Source organism: Gobius niger, assembly GCF_951799975.1.
Source record: "Gobius niger genome assembly, chromosome: 3".
Classification (NCBI taxonomy): Eukaryota; Metazoa; Chordata; class Actinopteri; order Gobiiformes; family Gobiidae; genus Gobius; species Gobius niger.
This window is the reverse complement of record NC_136854.1, coordinates 35,776,698-35,796,522: the sequence shown is the minus strand read 5'-3', so window position 1 is coordinate 35,796,522 and position 19,825 is coordinate 35,776,698. Positions and strand designations below refer to the sequence as shown.

The 19,825-nt window shown below is 40.5% G+C and overlaps 1 protein-coding gene across 2 annotated transcripts in view; it reads left to right on the top strand.

The window, feature by feature from the left end:
• LOC306960801 (SEC14-like protein 1) overlaps positions 1-10,814 on the top strand; it is a 45,569-nt gene extending 34,755 nt beyond the window's left edge. Inside the window, exons 10-17 of one of the 2 annotated variants that reach the window (XM_079553362.1) lie at positions 187-257; positions 1,890-2,061; positions 2,156-2,290; positions 3,697-3,831; positions 4,229-4,480; positions 6,080-6,258; positions 6,596-6,622; positions 9,967-10,814. In XM_079553362.1, the coding sequence (XP_079409488.1) occupies positions 187-257; positions 1,890-2,061; positions 2,156-2,290; positions 3,697-3,831; positions 4,229-4,480; positions 6,080-6,258; positions 6,596-6,622; positions 9,967-10,072 (1,077 nt within the window). In that variant the 3' untranslated portion in view covers positions 10,073-10,814. The remainder of the gene's footprint in view (positions 1-186; positions 258-1,889; positions 2,062-2,155; positions 2,291-3,696; positions 3,832-4,228; positions 4,481-6,079; positions 6,259-6,595; positions 6,623-9,966) is intronic. The other variant, XM_079553363.1, reaches the window with a different exon arrangement.
• The last annotated feature ends 9,011 nt before the right edge of the window (positions 10,815-19,825 follow it).

Below are 19,825 nucleotides of genomic sequence, written 5' to 3'. Positions count from 1 at the left end.
ACTAGTTTACTGTAGTTTATAGGTCATGGGATTACAGGTTTGGTAATCAAAGCGAGCGCACACTTCCCCTCATGAGGGTTTAGCACAATGAACCCTAAAGTAAAGCAAATAAATCCGTAGCACGACTAGGGAAAAGTCGAGCAGAATAAAAATGATTGAGTGCGTGACGGTTTTTGTCTTTTGTAGGTTCTCTCGATCAATGAGGAAGGGCTGCGACGCTGTGAGGAGAACACCAAAGTCTTTGGGCGGCCCATCAGGTACACACCACATGATACAGTCCACCTATAACACCAATACCACCATTAAAGTGGCTTTAATGCTTTTGAAAATATGACTTATTTAGATTGTCATTTGATTTCAGTGAAGCAGTTCAGTTTTAATGGAGTAATGTTATTTTTATTAGAGTTTTTAAGCTACTGACAGGAAGTGACGTAGGTAGACTCATTTCCCATTGAAAATTGTTTACCTCTATTTATGTCACTTCCTGTCAGTGTCCAATAGGGCAGGAAACTATAAACATCACAAAAATGGTCAAACTAAAGAAAGCTGGGCAACACTGGGCAAAATCTTACTATATCAATCCCGGTATACTGTAAGTAGTGTCTGAAAAGTTATTAACCTCTTATCCCCCCGCCTTAACTGAGCACTTTTCTTCAGTTCGGCTTTGCCCAAATCTAAAAGCTTCTTGACTGGAGAGCAACAGTGTGATCCCTCATTTGAAACTTTTGTGTCGTGTTGTTGGTGGATTTCGTCATATTTTTGGAGACGTTTTTGCTTCTTTTTATGTCGCTTTTTCGTACATTTTTTTTGCCATGTTTTTATCACTTTTTTGTCGCTCTTCTGTCACTTTTTTGTTGTTCTTTTGTTGTTTTTTTTGTCACTCTTTAGTAGCTTTTTTCATTGCTTTTTTGTCACTTTTTTGTTGTGCTATTGTTGCTTTTCCGACATGTTTTTGTCACTTGTCACTTTTCATCCTTGTTTTCATCGCAATTTTGACGCTTTTTCCCCAGGAAGCTTTTTTACTTGGGTAAAGCTAAACTTTAGAAGATGTGCCTGGTTCAGTTTAGTTGGTTTAGTGTTTTTTCTATGGACCTTTAGTTTGGCAGGACAACTCCGGGTCAGAACAGGGAGAGACATTCAGCAAATAGTTATGGGACTTGAACCCACAATCCTGTTGACTGACAGTGTTTCGCCATATGTGCAGCACCCTTAACCACTAAACTATTGACTGCACAGCTTCGTCGCCAGTTCTACCAGATGTAAAGCACATGCAGATAATTCTACTACTCTCAAACCATTGGTGAAAAACAATAGTTAAAAATATGAGACGGCAGGAAGAGCGAAGGGGTGAGTTCAGGTTCCAGACGACCTTGTGGATGAATCTGTCAGTCAGTTGGATCAGGCCCAGATCCGGCCTCTGCGCTCTTCTTCGTGTTACTATTAATATTTGTATGTACCATCTCTGGCTATTTGTCATAGTTATAAATAAAAAGATAGTTGTAGGTTCGTGAGTGTGCACATAACAATATTCCTCCTCTTACGTAAGCAGAATTGTGTTTAGCCGCCGTCCTTTATTTGTGGGCTGATTCATTGTGGCGGGGATAGTGAGAGGGAGGGAACGAAGATAGTATCTGTCAAGTGTCGGCTTACTCAAACAGCAGGAGGTGACTGGGATAGGAGCCATTCACCGCCACATATGAATGGGTCTCTGCCAAATAGACGAGAGGGAAGTTAAGGAGGGACACTGAAAGGCGTCCAAATTTAGCGAGTATTACTCTCACCGCTTAAGCCTCACTACAGGAAGACAGCTGCTGAGTGGCGGGGTGCAGCTGGTATGCGCCTGTGGCATTTATCAACACGGGGCTATCTCCATGTCTCTCTCCTTGTAGCTGCTGGACTTGCCTGGTTGATCTGGAGGGGCTGAACATGCGTCACTTGTGGAGGCCGGGAGTCAAAGCTCTGCTGAGGATCATTGAAGTCGTGGAGGCGAACTATCCCGAGACTCTGGGACGCCTGCTTATCTTAAGAGCTCCCCGCGTGTTCCCAGTGCTGTGGACGCTGGTGAGAAAATCGTTCCCCAAACCGAATGATGAATGTGTTTTTCAAATATTAGAGGCCCTGACATGTCTGTGTGTGTGTGTTGATTTCGCTGTAGGTCAGTCCATTCATTGATGAAAATACACGAAAGAAGTTCCTAATCTATGCGGGCAACGACTACCAGGGTCCCGGAGGTTTGGTTGACTACATCGACAAGGAGATTATACCAGACTTTCTTGGAGGAGAGTGTATGGTGCGTATCTTTTAGAAAGAAAGTGTCGATATGTATCACTTTAGAATAAATATAATACTAAACGGTGTTCATTTTGACAACATTAAACTCATGGATGGTATTGTGTCTCAGGCCTCTTTGAATCACTGAAATCAATCTCAGACGTCTGGGATGATTAGTTGTCAGGTTAAGCCCAGTTAAGGGAAAAACTACTGACGAAGGATGTTCCACATTATTAGGCAGACCACCATTTTCAAGCATTATGGGAAAGAAAAAGGATCTTTCTTCTGATGAAAAGCGTGACGTAGTTGAATGCCTTGGACTAGGTATGAAAACCTTTAATATTTCATGGAAGGTCAAGCGCGATCATGATGCTGTTAAGAGATTTGTGGCTGATTTGGAGCACACACCGGTTTGTGCAGATAAAGGCACAATGAGGAAGGTTTCTGCCAGACAATTACATCAAAGTAAGAGAACAGCTGCTAAAGTGCTATTATAAAGCAGCAAACCAAATACCATCCATGAGTTTAATCAAAAAACAAAAACCTTACCTTTATGACACTTAAATACAATTTTCATAATGATTTGGCAGGCAGTGTATAATCTTTTTTAATCAAGGTCCTCTGCTTTATGGAGCTTCTCCCATATAAACACAGCACAATTGGAAGTTTGGAATATTTCAGTCTCTTCTTTTCATTTTTATTCAGTCATATTTTAATCGACGGAAATATCTGAACATTTTAGTTACAGTTTTTGTCTCATCAATGGCTTGTAATTTAGTTTTAATGTAATATAAATCAGCGAAAATATGACTTTGACTAAAATTATGAGGAAATATTTTATATTTAGCAAAATTGACACTGACACTAAATAGATTTAATTGATATAAGTCTACAGCATAACAGAAGTGTGCTGTAAACTACTAAAAGTACACAGCCTTTTACAAATATCCAGATGGCTACTATGAGGCTCATTCGAGAAGAGCGTCTTGCTTGTACACAGGTGCACCCACTTTTTCCACCCACAGTAGAAACTACTCTGACCCTAGTGCTTGACCTTGTGGGAGACCATTTCTTCAGTAACCTTTGAGTTGTGGCCGTAGCGCCATTCTCCGCACCTCTCAGACGCTTCTCATCTGTTCATATGAAAAATACCGAAGTACCACAGGTTTTTTTTCAACATAAACAGATGTGTGTTTGTAAAAGGCTGTAATGACTCTAGTAAAAGTTAATACTTCATGAGTACGATTCATTTTCATGTATTAACATTTGTCAGGGTTACTCGGGAGAGGAAAGAGTAACCCAATGTTTTATGGCAATATTTTATTTCCAAATGTTACTAAAAAATAGACCAATATTAAGGGGCAAATAATCTGAATTGATGTCACAGCCCGGCTTGTGTTAATATTCTTGCTGAATTTCCTCCAGTGTGAGGTGCCAGAGGGCGGCCTGGTCCCCAAGTCGATGTACCGGACGCCTGAGGAGCTGGAGAGTGAGGACGTGCGTTTGTGGACAGAGACCATCTACCAGAGCTCGAGCATCTTCAAAGGAGCACCGCATGAGGTCAGACAATAAACCTGAATCTTAATATTGAAGAAGGTACAGTTATTGCAGTCTGGGTAGGGTAATAGGGTCTCTCTGTGTATCCATGCAGCTTATGGGTAAAGTCTGCCATCTTGTGGTAATAAGTGGTATTTTGGTGCAGTGTGATTGACATTGCATAAGAGTGCTGCGTGCCAACAACAGATTCATACTTTAGAAAGGTTTATTATGTTATTAGAGCGTAATTTTTTGACAGTGACAGATTTTTACATTTGTGGACAGCAAAGAAGATGAATATAATGGAATGTACAGAGTAAAATATCACATTAATTTTGTTTTATTGTATTGTTTAAGACAGTTATTGTGATGTGTTGTTCTTCTCTCACTCTTAACTTTCGTCTTGTGTTTGTGTTTTTAGATCCTGATTGAGATCATCGACGCCTCCTCGGTCATCACTTGGGACTTTGACGTGTGCAAGGGAGACGTGGTCTTTAACATATACCACTCCAAGCGCGCCCCTCAGCCTGCGCGGAAGGACCCTCTGGGAGCCCACGGCATCACGTCTCCTGTAGGCAACAACGTCCAGCTCATTGACAAGTCCTGGACCCTGGGACAGGACTACAGCATGGTGGAGTCCCCCCTCACCTGCAAGGAGGGAGAGAGTGTGCAGGTCAGGGCCCAAGAGCATTAAAAGTGTACATTTTCTTCTGGATAATGTCAGCTGCGAACTGTGTCTAAAGAATATTGATGCGTCAGTTTGATATAGTGCTTTTCTAGACACTTAAAGGAATAGGCCACCGTTTTTACATACTAAGATATGTTCTTACCTCACTTTAGACGTGTTAATATATCCCCGTCTGGTCTTTGTCCGTGCGCTCTGCCAGGCAAACGGAGCACATACGCAGCCTCTCCCACATGTCACATAGCTCCAAAAAAGCTCACGATAGAAGCTACCAAGCTCTTCCACGTGTTCCCTATTTAAATAAAGTTACGTGAAGTGTTTTCATGCGAAGTATATTTACACAGAAATGTAACGTGTCGATTTTATAAGCAAATAAAAAGGGGGACTATATTGTGAGGCGTAATGATACGAGGAGCACAGCGTCCGCGCAGTAACTCCTAAAGACTTCCCCCGCTCACTTCCGTCAATAAGCTTTAGGAGTTACTGCGCGGACGTTTTGCTCCTCGTATCATTACGCCTCACAATATAGTCCCCCTCTTTATTTGCTTATAAAATCGACATGTTACATTTCTGTGTAAATATACTTCGCATGAAAACACTTCACGTAACTTTATTTAAATAGGGAACACGTGGAAGAGCTTGGTAGCTTCTATCGTGAGCTTTTTTGGAGCTATGTGACATGTGGGAGAGGCTGCGTATGTGCTCCGTTTGCCTGGCAGAGCGCACGGACAAAGACCAGACGGGGATATATTAACTCGACTAAAGTGAGCTAAGAACATATTTTAGTATGTAAAAACGGTGGCCTATTCCTTTAACATTACATTCATATATTAATTTATTACAAGCCTTTGTATAATGGGTCTAGACAGGAGGGGAGCTTGAAAAAGTACATCGTACGCCCCCAAATCTAGTGGCTTTTGTAAAGTACAGTACTATAAGGTCAGAGGTGGGTAGAGGAGCTAAAATATTTACTCAAGTTAAAGTTCATTCATACTGCACAATAACAAAGTGAAGTAATTTTTTCCTTGTAACCATTGTAATGCCTTCAGTTACAAGACATTTCCATGGTTAAAAAAAATCACTTCATTTTGTTCTTATGAATTTATGAATGAGCCTTAACAGTAACTTTACTTTGAAATATTTTTTTCTCAAGTACAAGTAAAAGGTGAGTAAATGAATACTAAAGTAAAAGTTAAAAGGTACTTGGTTTATGTTATGAGAAATAAAGCTTACAATAAGAAAAAGCCTTTCTGAAGAAAAAGGCAAAAAAAAAAACACAAACTATTACATATATTTTAGATCGACATTAAGCTTTTGTAACTTTAATATTTACTCACAGTGGGTCAAGTCATTTTTTTTACTCAAGTAGAAGTAAAGATACTTCATTTCAATATTACTCAAGTAGAAGTAAAGATACTTCATTTCAATATTACTCAAGTAGAAGTAAAAAAAAGCACTGTATGATATAACTACTTTAATGCAGGTTCTTCAAAAAGTTACACAAATACAGGCATAGATAGATAGACAAGTTCCCTATGCAGTTTTACGTATCTCACTTGTACTCACTGTGCCTCTGTCTCCGCTCAGGGCTCTCATATCACGCGCTGGCCCGGTTTCTACATCCTCCAGTGGAAGTTCGTCAACATGGCGTCCTGCGCTGCCACGAACATGCCGCGGGTGGACGACGTCTTGGCCACGCTGCAGGTCTCCTCTCACAAGTGTAAAGTCATGTACTACACCGAAGTACTGGGCTCGGAGGACTTCAGGTGTGTACTTTTACTCCGTCAAACAAACGTGCACATTTCATTCGGTATAAATGTACTTGCCCATATTTTGTCATGAAGTGGTGGACCATAGTGACAGTGATTTTTGTTAAACGCGCTCCTCTTTTTTCACTGCTGTCTTCTTTCAGTTTTCTAAAGCCTCTCGCTTAGAAGCCCCCACGTATTTGAAATATCGAGCTAAAACGTCGTCTTTTTGAATAGCCCCCCTTTTGAACTTTTTTATACCTGAATTGAGGATGCTGTTGAGAATTCTTTTAATCAGCTTTTTCTGTCCGATTTGCTTACACCCCCCTCCTGCTCTGTCTTCTTCCTGTTGAAGAACGGCTTGCTGTGATGTGCGGAGTTTGTAAGTGGACCCGTGTTTGCCCCCTTTCTTCCTTTAGCTTTTTGCTAAAGCCATTTTTTTGCTTTGGCTTCCCCCCGCTTCAGTGCAAAGGGATGCGTTTCGTGCATCCGTTTTTGCTGCTGGATTTTGAGCACTGCCTAATCGTGGCTGATCACACAGAATAACTTTATAACAATAACCTGGCTTCATTCTGCTTGCATGACGACTAATAAAATCTAAAGATCTAAAGTTTAAAAGTCACACAGTTTTAATGTTTACGTGTTCATTCACTGTCATGCATATTGTTTTCGCACAATCCATCGTTATAAAACTCACCTTTTCCACGTTTTCATCACTAAATATTTCTCTGTGTCCCATGTTGTATCTGAATATTGCTGTTTTAGCGCTATAGTACAAAACAGGGCTGAATGATTCTGTAAAACAAATTGCAAATTTGATTCAATTGATGTTTTCAAATTGTGGTTCTTAACACATGTTGAAGCCTTTTAAGATTTGAGAGGAAGCGAAAACTGCTTAGCTAATACAAGAACGTAATTTTAGAAGCCTAATCTTAAGACTTGTTATTTCAAGAGAAGACTTGAGAAGAAGTGGTTTAACCTACATTTCAGGAGATGTTTGCAGAGGATTAAAACTATGCGATTTGCAGGTTTATACCTAACAAGCCTTAAAGGAGACAGAATATTTTACCATTTCCATTGGACATTACATTCACAAATGAATTGCAACCTTTGAGATTGATTGAATGCGACCATTCATATGCAATCAATCATTCAGCCCTATGTATTTGATAGTGCTGCAGGTCAAATACTTAAAGGGATTTTTCAGGATTTTTGACATAGGGCCTCATTTCCTAGTTATCCAGTGTTGTTGAGTTCTGGAGATGTATATATTTTTAATTCATGCAGTCCTTAAATTTGAAGAGTTTAGTGGTGCTAGGCTAGCGCATGTCTGACCCAAGCACAGTGTACCTGAGGCAAATCACTTATAACACCAGACTACCAATATAAATGTCTTTGTTGACTGAATATTTATTGAAATATAACCATTTTGCATTTAAATTAACTTATACTTGAGCAGAATCAGCTTCCTGGTTATAAGCTACGCAGCAGCGGAGTGATCTGCTAGGTTACCGGATCTACAGTGGTTTGTTTACCTGCGGCCGGCATTACTACACGTGTAATTCACAAAGGAGCTTTCTACAAATGGCAGCGTTTGGAGGACGACCCCATGATTTTGAAGAGGTTTTTAACGCAGGCTACTAGTTACCATAGACATGCGCTAGCCTAGCACTTGCCTAGCACCACTAAACTCTTCTAATATAAGGACTGCATGAATAAAAAATATATATATATATCTCGAGAAATCAGCAACACTAGGAAATGAGGCCCTATGCCAAAAATCCTCAAAAATCCCTTTAATATGGTACTAATTTGAGAATGCTTTGTCAAAATAGCTTTACATGTGAACAATACATAAATTTGCTCTCATTTTGACAATTCCCTGGTATGAAACATGACCCAGACAAATGTCACGTTTTGTCATTGGCAGCTTGGCCTGTAAACATGCACTACATGCTTTTAACATCAACAATACTTGGCATAAACTTCCTTTTATTTAATCTTATTAACAGAAGTGGTCTGTAACAAAGTACATATTCTTAGGTACTCTATTTGAATAGACTTTTAGAGGCTCTGTACTTTACTTGATTGGTCTCTTTTTGAGTCTCTTTTGTTGAGAACTTTTTGACATAATGTAAAACGTAATGATGCACACTCCAGAACAGTAGGTGGCGAGGTGTAGATGTACTTTTAATGCCACTGACTCACAACAAGGAAGAATATTTGTCCCTGTTGTGAAGTTATGATTCAATTTATTTTACAAAGCAATTACTTCAATACTTTTGCTTAAGTGGAAATTTGACGGAGCAACTTTTACTTATTTTGGAGTATGTAATGACATTCTTTGGCCACCACTGCTTATTAAATTTGGCAATTCAGTTTTCAGTAACAAACTTCTTCCTGGTACGGGTGTTTGCTGAGTTGATGGGGTTGTAAGGAAAGCATGGTTTTGGGAGTGTGTCCTGGGCACATAGTCCGACATGTTAAAGTCAGTCACGAGCAGGTGTTTGCATTGCTGTGGGGTTGGCAGGTTTGCTCAGATTTAACCTCTTAACCCCCACCTGAACCGAACACATTTTCTCCAGCTCAGCTTTACCCAAATCTAAAAAGCTGCTTGAAAAAAGTGTCAAAATTGTCAAAACAAGGATGAAAACGCAACAAAAGAGCGACAAAAAGCCACTAAAGAGCAACAAAGTGACAAAAATATGAGAGAAACATGACAACAACGCCAGGATCCGATTCAATGACTTTTGTAGGTCTTCGCTCTCAAATGAGGCGTTACACTGCCTTTCAGGCATGTGACTTTTGTTGTTATGGCGGCCATTTTGAATACCGAAGTAGAATTATGCAGTACTACAACATGTTACAATATCGCCACTCAAGATATAAATTAAAGACAACTGATTGACAGTGACATTTTTATGTACTCTTAATCATTGCTCAAGAAGATAACAGTAAAAACACGGCCCCAGAGAGCGCACGTTTATGTGAGTCCGTGTTTAAGCAGCTCCAGATGTTAGCATGCTAACGGTTATCATTTAGCTTCAACATGATAAACACATGTAGTCTAATAGTAACAGTTCAGCTCTGTTACTGTAGTATATGCTCATTGTTCATAGATGTGAGCCACACATGTGTTTATCGTGTTGAAGCCATGGTTGAAGATAAAAGCTAGCCGGTAGCATGCTAACGTCTTGAGCAGCCCAAACACTGATTCAGATTGAGACTCTGTTGACCTGACAAACTGTAAAAATCACAGAGAAGGGTTTTCTGTTCCCTCTTCGATGTGCTAATTTAGTCTGAAGAGTGAAGCAGATCTTTAGTAAGTCCTGCTGTAGCTCGACAGACAGAACTGCTACGTCTGAGCCACATTTGCTGGTTAAATCACATAAACGTGCGTCTCTAAGGCCGTGTTTTAACCGTTTTCTTTTAGAGCAATGATTATGAGTACATAAAAATGCCACTGTCAATCAGTTGTCTTTCATTTTCATCCTGAGTAGAGATATTGTTACATGTTGTAGCACTACATAATTCTGCTTCGGTATTCAAAATGGCCACCAGAGCTATGCTTGATGTCATTGGAAACGCATGGCTGTAAACCTTTAGATTTGGGTAAAGCTGAACTGGAGAAAATGCACTTGGTTTTGGCGGGGGTTAAGAGGTTAACTGCTTTAAAATGGTGCACAATCATAAATGGCCCCTAACGAGTTTCTCTGCTTTCTACAGGGGATCCATGACCAGCCTGGAGTCCAGCCACAGCGGCTTCTCTCAGCTCAGCGCCGCCACCATCTCATCCAACCAATCGCAATCCAGCTCTATGATCTCGAGGTAGAAATGGGACAACGGAGGACTTCAGTTCCCTTAAATACAACCCTTCTCCAGCCCGTGTCATCGACTGTCCACCTCGTTGTGGTATCTGTTCCTATTGCACAGCCGGTCTCTAGAGGAATTGAAGCATGCTTGCACAAAAGAAGACGGAAAAAAAATAATAATAATTTAGTGACAAAAACAAAACACATACGTACAAAGGGCTCATTTTTGCACAAACGTCGTGTTTTTCGTGCCTGGCTTCATTGCTGGGCTATACATGTTGAACCCAAAACACAAGCAGAATGTGTATGTGAGAAGACGTGGAAGCCGTGCAAAGCAATATTTCATTCGAGATCGGATGAAGACCACTGGAGGACGCTGTTACATATATGCATTTACATGTACGGACACACGGCACTTTGACAACGCAGACCTCAACCGCGTGCGTTGCTTGAATAGACGGGACGTGCTGTTACATTCACGGACAAGAAAAACAAAATGGGTGTTTTTGCTAATGTGGTGTTTCTAGGTCAGGTGTAAGTGTGTTAAACTCTGCATAGGTCGATGATATGTGTACAATGTTCACGGAGAATCTATAGAGATCGGGATTGTGTCGGCGCACTGCTTTGAACTCCCACACAAATGTAAAGAACCGAGAACTAAGGCTGCACAGTATGAGAAAAAGTGGTGACTCTCTCGAATATTATTGCTACCGTATTTTCCGGACTATAAGTCACTCTGAAGTATAAGTCGTACCAGCCAAAAAATGCAAGAAGAAAGAAACATATATAAGTCGGACCAGCCTCCCCGGATCACCGTTGACAAGCCTCTCCCGGGAGCACATAGATCAAGCACCCATTTGCAAACTCGTTCCTCTAGCTGTGGATATCTAGCTTTTAGCCCGCGATTAGCTTATTTTGTTTTCTTCACTTCGGTAAGATTAGCCTCTACTTTTCGCCAGTCCCTCACAAGTGTCTCGCTCGCTCTTAACTTTCTTTCTGTTGCTAGTTTACCGTTTTCGGCTGCACATTTCACTACTTGCAGCTTGTAAATCTGCAGAATGTGATTTTCTTTTTGGGGGCAATTGTGTTCAGTCTTAGCAGATACTGGTACACAAGCCTATAGCGCCCTCTAGCGGCTGTAAGTGTGAAAATAACGAACATGTTAAGTTGTATATTTTTATGTATAAGTCGCACTCCCAGCCAAACTATGAAAAAAAGTGCGACTTATAGTCCGGAAAATACGGTAATCCATTTTGACAGTACAAAACCATTAAATTGAATCAGTAATCATAAGAATTCTGTTAAGACAATGGTTAAAAAATACAAAACATGACCTAAACTGGAATTAAAATCGTAAAAGCTTGACTAAAACTGAACTTCTGCATTGTAAAGTTTGTTTTAGGGCAGCTGTGTTAGTGAAACTAAATGCAAATCTCAGTCAGGTGGGTGTATTCACCAATAGTAGTGCCCCAGGTCTTATTGACGGTTTCGGCTGATGTTACTCCATGGACTTTGCCCATAACATTTGTCCCAAGACGCATGATCCTGATCTCTATACTGATTATGTCCCGCAGCATTATCTCCATTGTTACCAGTGGCCATTTTGTTCATGTTTGTCAACTACTGATAAACTCGTGTGGTCTAACTCTTAGCGTTGTAATCCGCTAGCAGCAATAAGTTTCTACATTGTGAAAAAAAAATATATATTTATCATTAAGATATTTGTAGAGTATATACTGTAAGTAAGAGGAGACTTTATGGGTGCTTGGTTGGAGATCATTTGAAAACTGAGCCAGATGTTTGTTTGTTTTTCTTTTCTCATCCTCTCTTGTATCCCATAGGAGACTTTTGCATTCTGTGAGGAAGAGGAACTAAATATATATTGTGTGGTCAAGAGAGATGCCTTGTTGTTGAATTTTGAATGTGTTTTTTTGGAAAATGAATTGCCTGAAGTAGGAGAGAGTTGTGTGTTGAACTGCCATTGTTGAACATTTATTTTACATGAATTGAAATCTTTCGGAGAGAGTGTTACTGTACTGTTGTTCGGGGGTTCTTGACAAGGAGGGGGGGGGAGTGTGCTCGAGTGCAGGTTTTGAGGATATTCTTTTGTTTTTTAATATATATATTTAGAAATTCTTGCAGCCATGTGTCTATACCATTTTAGCCTTTTGTTAAAAATCTAATTTATCAGCGTTTTCACCACTATCGAGATGGGCTAAAGTTAGAACCATGTGACAGCCTCTATTGCGCCAAATACAAAATCAAAATAGTTGGATTTCACTGGTCACTGAAACCAGGCTCAAAACGGTGATATTATTTGGATTGAAGTTCATTATAATCTATAGAGCTGAAACACTTTGCAACCTTTGTGATTTGCAAGTTACAGCCATAAAAGCTCTTGTACGCTTTAAGATAAGTACCAGTTCACAAAAAAACATGTCTTTTTGTAATGTATGAAATTAATGAATCAAATGAATAGTACTTTTCTAAATACTGAAAGCCAGACCAAAATAAATTGTCACATTTGTTAGCTGGCAAATTAACAGATTTATTTATCATAGGAAATGACTTGTAACATTATTTCTAGAGGCCGACCGATATGGGTTTTTCTAAGGCCGAGGCCGATATTTTGGGACGTTAACTGGTTGATGCTGATGTTTTTGGCCGATTCTTCCAAACGTCTCGTCTACAATCCTGTAAAAACAGTTACTTGGCCGCTCCAGCACTGGTCCATTTTATTTCATTACTTTAGGTGATTCAATGATAGTTTCTGTCCCTGCTTTGATTAGTTGTTGTTAGCATTAGCATATTGCTAGCCGTGGCATTTTGCAAAGGGATCAAAAATGTAATAATGGAGGTTAAAACTAACTCAGCGACTGAATTCTCCAGATTCTGCACTTCAAAATGACATGCAGCGTGTCCATATTGACGGAAGTTTAGTAAAACTTGTGTTTAACAAGTGTTTTCGGTCCTGGAAATATCAGCATTTTTGGTGCTAGAGCGGCCGATAGTCGATATTGTAAAATCCCCCAAAATCGGCCTGGTCGGCCTCTATTTATGTCATTGTAATACACTTAATTTCTTTATTGAAAAAGGACTATTTCGAGGGCTACTGTGTGACTGATGAGGGTGAATGTTACAGACAGCAGGAGAAAAGCCTGTATATATTGTGTGCAAGAACTTGGACTTTCAAAGCAGGCAACTCCGTAGTTTCCCGTCTATGAAGCATGTCTAAGACAGGATTCATCTTGCTGTAACTAGCTTTAGCAATGTTTATCTGCTTCCAACAGCTTTGTCTTTAATTTCATGCTTTTTTATGATTAATATTCTTTGTACACTCTTGCAGCATCTTTCTCTTAAAAAAAAAAAAAGAGGACAATTTTCAAAACAAAACTGAACCACAGTGATTTGGTGATGAGTCTCAAGATCAGACTCCTTTCGATAACAAACACTGTTTCCATCTGAAGCCTCTGCCATTGCGCACAACTGGACCACAATCTTCATTGAAAAGATGAGGGCTATATAACTGTTGTCTTTGACTTGTCTTTCTGCATCTTTTGACATATTTGCATATCTTTTCCTTGATGTGAGGAACTGTGTAAAAAGTATTTGTTTGAAATAAATAAGAAGATGGCGCCTTCACACTTTTGAAAACATTAAACTTGAACCATGAGAAAAAATAACCTGTGTTGTTGTTTTTTGCCTTCATATAGGTGTAGATGTGTTTAATTAAACTGTACCTTGTGCTTATTTAAGTTCACTTAAAATTTACAAAGTGTGTTTATTCATACATACAACAAATAAGAAATGATTTAACACCAACTTTCACCAAGCACATTTTCTAGTTTTACTCAAATCTAAAAGCTTCTTGACTGGAGTTTACAGCCTATAGGCCTCATTTGAAAGCTAAGACCTACCAAACTCATCCAAGCTTCTTCCTTGTTTGTGTTGTGTTTTAGTTGATAATTTGCGGTTTATTCATCACATTTTCATAGCTTCTTTGTCACTTTGTGTCGCATTTTTATGGCTTTTTTGTTGCATTTCTCATTTGCATTGTCCCTTTTCATCGATTTTTTTATGTACGCTTTTATCACATTTTCTTAGCTTTTTTATCGCATCTTTGCCACGTTTTTGTCACAGTTTCATTACTCTTTTGTCTTTTTTTGCCACTTTTTTGTCACATTTTCTTTGGGGTTTTTTGTCGCATTTTTGCCATGTTTTTGTGTGTAATGTAACTGATCAAGCCATGAAAAAGTGTCAAAAACGTTAAAAAAAGAAAAAACAAAAACGTGATGAAAATGCCAAAAAGGACGAAAACGTGAAAATCATAACGGGTAGAAACTTAGATGAGTTTTGCAGGTCTTAGTGTAAAGACCGAGAAAGTACTTTTACATTATTTTGACTACCGCTATAGTATCGAGGTTTTATTTTGGTAACTATAGAAACCGGAAGCGTAATAACGGAAGTTAGATTGCACGGAGAAAAAGACGACAGAAAAAGTCGGAAAAAGGTTCACGGTTAAAAACAGAAAAACTACGGAAAAAAGGCGATTCAAATTAAAGGTTTAGCTTCAGTCATTTGGGAACAAGGTTTGTACATTTATAGAAATATTTTCTGAGCATCTTGAAATGTTAATGGTTATTTTGTAAATGCTAATGGAAAAGAAGCTAATGTAACGAGCTGTAACAGTAACGCATGGTATTGATTTGTCTTATTCAGCTCTTACGTTGGTTGATGACGACAAGGATGGAAAATAAAAGTCATTTCACCACCAGTTCTGGCCTTCGTAAATTGACTGGATGCTACAGTAAGAGCTTGACCATCGCCGCATGCTGCACTACGTGGTTCCAACGTTCAACGGCAATACCCGCGACGTCCAGCAGATGGCAGAAGTTGGTCAGCAAATAAAACAGTTCAACGAAAGGTGCTCAAAATGGAGGCTGCTCCAGTAAGTCAAATGGAAATAAATGAGCAAATTACAAGTTTACAACAAGAAATTCAAGATTTAAAGGACTCACTTCGCGATGAAAGTTAGGATAGACAAGACATTAAAGACTCAATCACATGCAAAGAAAAAATCCTAACTGAGCTTCAAGACAAAGCCTTAAGCATGTCAGAATTGCCAAGACGTTCTGAAAGAGTTAAAGTACAAACGGAAAAGATGATAACATTCCAAAGAGAAGAAATGAGCAAAAAAGAAAAAAGACTAATAACTCTTTATGACCAATGGAAAACACAGGTACGCGAAACAAGACAAAGGTTAAAGTTTGATATCACAGAAAGAGAGATGTCAGAACTTGCAGACATAATAGAGCAAAAGAGAGATGATGTACGAAAGTCATATTCAGAAATAAGAAACCAAATGGCACCATCATCTGACATAAGGAGAAAGATAGATGCGTGTGATGCAGTAACACATGACATTGTAAAGATACTTCTGGAAAGAATAAGTGGTGTTGAAGATTTTGATGCGGATCGCGAAAGAATTCGTTTACATGGACTTCTAGAGCATGAATACGCCCAGTCCATATATGGCTCAACCGCAGCATCGAATCGGTCCTCAGCTTCACAGCTCACAGCAAAACGAGCCGACGCAGCGGCAGAACTAGCTGCAAAAGAGGTTGAATATGAGATCACACTAGAGGAACAAAGACAACAGGAAAAGATAAAGGCTCTAGAGGAGGAGCACCAGAAACAAATAGCAGCTCAAACATCAGAGTTGGAACGCTTGAGAGCACAGAAGGACGTGAAAGCAGCTCGAGCCAGGTTTGAAGCATATGACAGAGAGTTATTACATGTGGAGGATATACAGTCAATAAAAGGTGAACAGGTGAGCCCATACTTTACACCCAAGCCCACACCAGCGCTCTCTTTCATTCCTGCGCAAACAGCTCCCCCTAGTGTCACTCAATTAGCACAAGCAGTGCAAGACAGCATAAAAATGAACAGACTTCCCACACCAGAACCAACAGTGTTTAGTGGCGAACCAATAAGCTTTATTGAATGGAAATCTACATTCATATCACTGATCGAACAAAGGGGCATCTCAGCAGCAGACAAGTTGTACTATCTGAAAAGATATGTAACAGGCCCAGCTCGCAAATGCCTAGAAGGGACTTTCTTTAGAAACGATGAAGAGGCATACAAAGATGCTTGGGACAAACTAAACCAAAGGTACGGCCAGCCATTCGTGATACAGAAGGCATTTAGAGAAAAACTATCAAACTGGCCAAAGGTACAGTCTAGAGACGCTGATGGACTAAGGGCATTTGCAGATTTTGTAAATGCATGCATGCTTGCAATGCCTCATATAAAGGGGCTACAAATACTCAACGACAGCGAAGAAAACCAAAAACTGTTGCACAAACTACCGGACTGGATAAACGCAAGATGGAACAGGCAGGTAACAAGGACTTTAATGGACGGCGGTGAGTTTCCAAGTTTTACTGCTTTCGCCTCCTTCCTCGCATTAGAAGCCGAAGTCGCCTGCAACCCAGTCACCTCCATTCATGCTCTTCACTGCACTGAAACAAACAGCGACAAAAGGAACATAAAGGAAATCAAAAGGAACAAGGCAAGTGTATTTAACACAAACACTACGGAACAAAGTGATAAACGAACAATAACAACAACACCTAACGGCTCTCAATGCACGATGTGCAAAGGCACACATCAGCTGAACAAGTGCCCAGACCTCCTCAAAATGTCTCTAGAAAACAGAAAGAAACATGTGAAAGACAATAGACTTTGTTACGGTTGTCTAAAACAAGGACACAGTGCTAAGGACTGCAAACGCCGCCTCACTTGTGAAACGTGCACAAAGCGACACCCAACATGTCTTCATGATGAAAACTACAGCAGCAGTCTGCAAAGAGAAACACGCGTGAGTACAAACAATGCAACTCAAGGTAACTCACCTGAAACAGCAACAGCCATATCACTTAATGTTGCCAGATCTGAACAGTCAGTCAGCACCTCAATGATAGTTCCAGTGTGGCTGTCAACTACTACCAACCCACTCAAAGAAAAGCTGGTCTATGCGTTATTAGACACACAGAGCGACACTGTCTTCATTGATCAGGACGTCACACATGAGCTGCAAGCAGATGTTTGTCCAGTAAAGCTGAAACTGACTACTATGATGGGCAGAAATGCAGTCGTAAGCAGTGGAAAGGTGTCCGATCTCTTAGTGAGAGGGTATAACTCAGCCACAGTCATAAAGCTCCCCACTGCATACACAAAGGACTACATACCTGCTAACAGAGAACACATACCTACATGTGAAACAGCCAAACAGTGGAGCCACTTGCTGCCGATTGCAGATGAGGTCCCTCCACTCCTCAGTTGTGAAGTAAGTCTCCTAATAGGTTATACTTGTCCTAGAGCTCTCGCACCCAAACAAGTAATCTTAGGCAACGAAAATGAGCCCTATGCCATTCACACCGACTTGGGATGGAGCATAGTTGGCAACTCGACCCCATGCAACGAATCCGATGTGGCGAGCAGTCTCTGTCACAGAGTCACCGTTAAAGAAATCCCTCCCTCCACTCCAGCAGATGCAATACGTGCTTTGGAAAGAGATTTCAGAGAGACTGATGGGAATGAAAAGACTGTATCGCAAGAAGATTTAGTATTCCTTCAGAAACTCAAGCATGGCATAACACAAACTGAAAATGGACATCTAGAAATGCCATTGCCGTTTAAAGAAAGGCCACAAATGCCAGATAACAGACAACTCGCTGAAATCAGACTAAACCAGCTCAAACGAAAATTCATGAAAGATGCAAAATACAAAGAGGATTACATGAAATACATGAGCGACATCATCAAAAGAGGTGATGCCGAAGAGACTGACGATAATGGACCGCTCGGAGAGACATGGTACATACCGCACCACGGCATCTATCATCCAAAGAAACCTGAGAGATTGCGTGTGGTCTTCGACTGCTCTGCAAAGCACAAAGGTACCTGTCTTAACGAACATTTACTGAACGGTCCCGACATGATCAACAACCTAACTGGTGTGCTTGTGCGCTTCAGACATCACCAAGTAGCTCTGATGTGCGACATAGAAAAAATGTTTCACCAGTTCCAAGTCAAAGAAAGTGATCGCAACTACTTGCGCTTCGTATGGTGGAAAGATGGAGACATGAACAGCCAACCGCGAGCATACAGGATGACAGTACACCTCTTTGGCGCCGTTTCATCACCCGGTTGTGCGAACTATGGACTCAAACATCTAGCCAAAGAAAACAGCTCTGCATATCCAGGTGGCTCACAGTTCATAGCAAGAGACTTCTATGTGGACGACGGAGTCACAAGCGCAGACACAGTAAAGGACGCTATACAACTGGCAAAGGAAGCACGTGAACTATGTGCAAAAGGTGGACTAAGGTTACACAAGTTCGTGTCCAACAATGCTGAAGTTCTGAAAAGTATTCCAGCCTCAGAGCATGCAACAGATACAAAAACAAAGGACTTGACGTTTAATGAAACACAGACGGAAAGAGCACTTGGCATTTATTGGAACGTGGAGAAGGATTGCTTTACATTCAACATCACACTAAAGGACCAACCACCAACCAGGCGTGGCATCTTGTCCACAGTCGCAGCAATATACGACCCTCTCGGCTTCATTGCTCCCTATGTGCTCATGGGCAAGGGAATTCTCCAAGAAATGTGTCGTCAAGGAACAGACTGGGACGACCCGCTACCTGAACATCTCAAGCCACGGTGGGAGTGCTGGAAAGGGGATCTACACAATCTAAAAACTGTGCAAATCAGCAGATGCTATGTTCCTGCAGATTTTGGAGAAGTGGTAAAAAGAGAAATACACCACTTTTCTGATGCAAGCACCACAGGATATGGACAGTGTTCGTATCTCAGACTCATAAACAAAAGGGAAGGCGTTCACTGTACCCTCATTATTGGGCAAATCACGCGTCTCTCCAACAAAGGTCACCACAATCCCAAGGTTAGAACTTACCGCAGCCACAGTATCAGTCGCTGTAAGTAACATGCTAAGAGAGGAACTACTCTATGATAATGTCGAGGAGTTCTTTTGGACAGACTCAAAGGTCACTCTAGGATACATAAAAAACGATGCGAGACGGTTTCACACGTTTGTTGCTAATAGAGTGCAGAAAATCCGCAACAGTACTTCACCGCAACAATGGTTTTATGTGCCTACCAGCGAAAACCCAGCAGATATGGCATCCAGGGGCACATCTGTAAATGAACTGCTTTCATCTATTTGGCTCACAGGCCCTCACTTCCTGTGGGAAAAGAAAATACAGCTTCCAACCAAAGAAACAGTCGAACTTCCAGTAGGAGACCCAGAGGTGAGAAAAGTACAGACACTAAGCACACAAACTGTTGAACATAAAAGTCTTAGTGACAGGCTCACAAAGTTCTCATCCTGGTCCCATGCAGTCAGCGCAGTTGCACGTCTCAGACGATACCTGCTCAAAGACAAATCAAAGACACTCACTACTGTAACTGAAAGACAAAACGCAGAAACTGTGATTATCAAAGACTTACAAAGACAAGCATATCAAAATGAAATAGAAGCTTTAAACAAAGGCAAACAACTTCCAAAGAACAACAAAATGTACAACTTGGATGTTTTCTTGGACAAGGACAATGTGCTCAAGGTGGGAGGAAGGCTCCATCACTCATCTCTTCCCAGCTCATTTAAACATCCAACCATCATTCCCAGAGAACATCACATCGCAAAACTGATAATTGCCCACTGTCACGAAAGGGTCAATCAT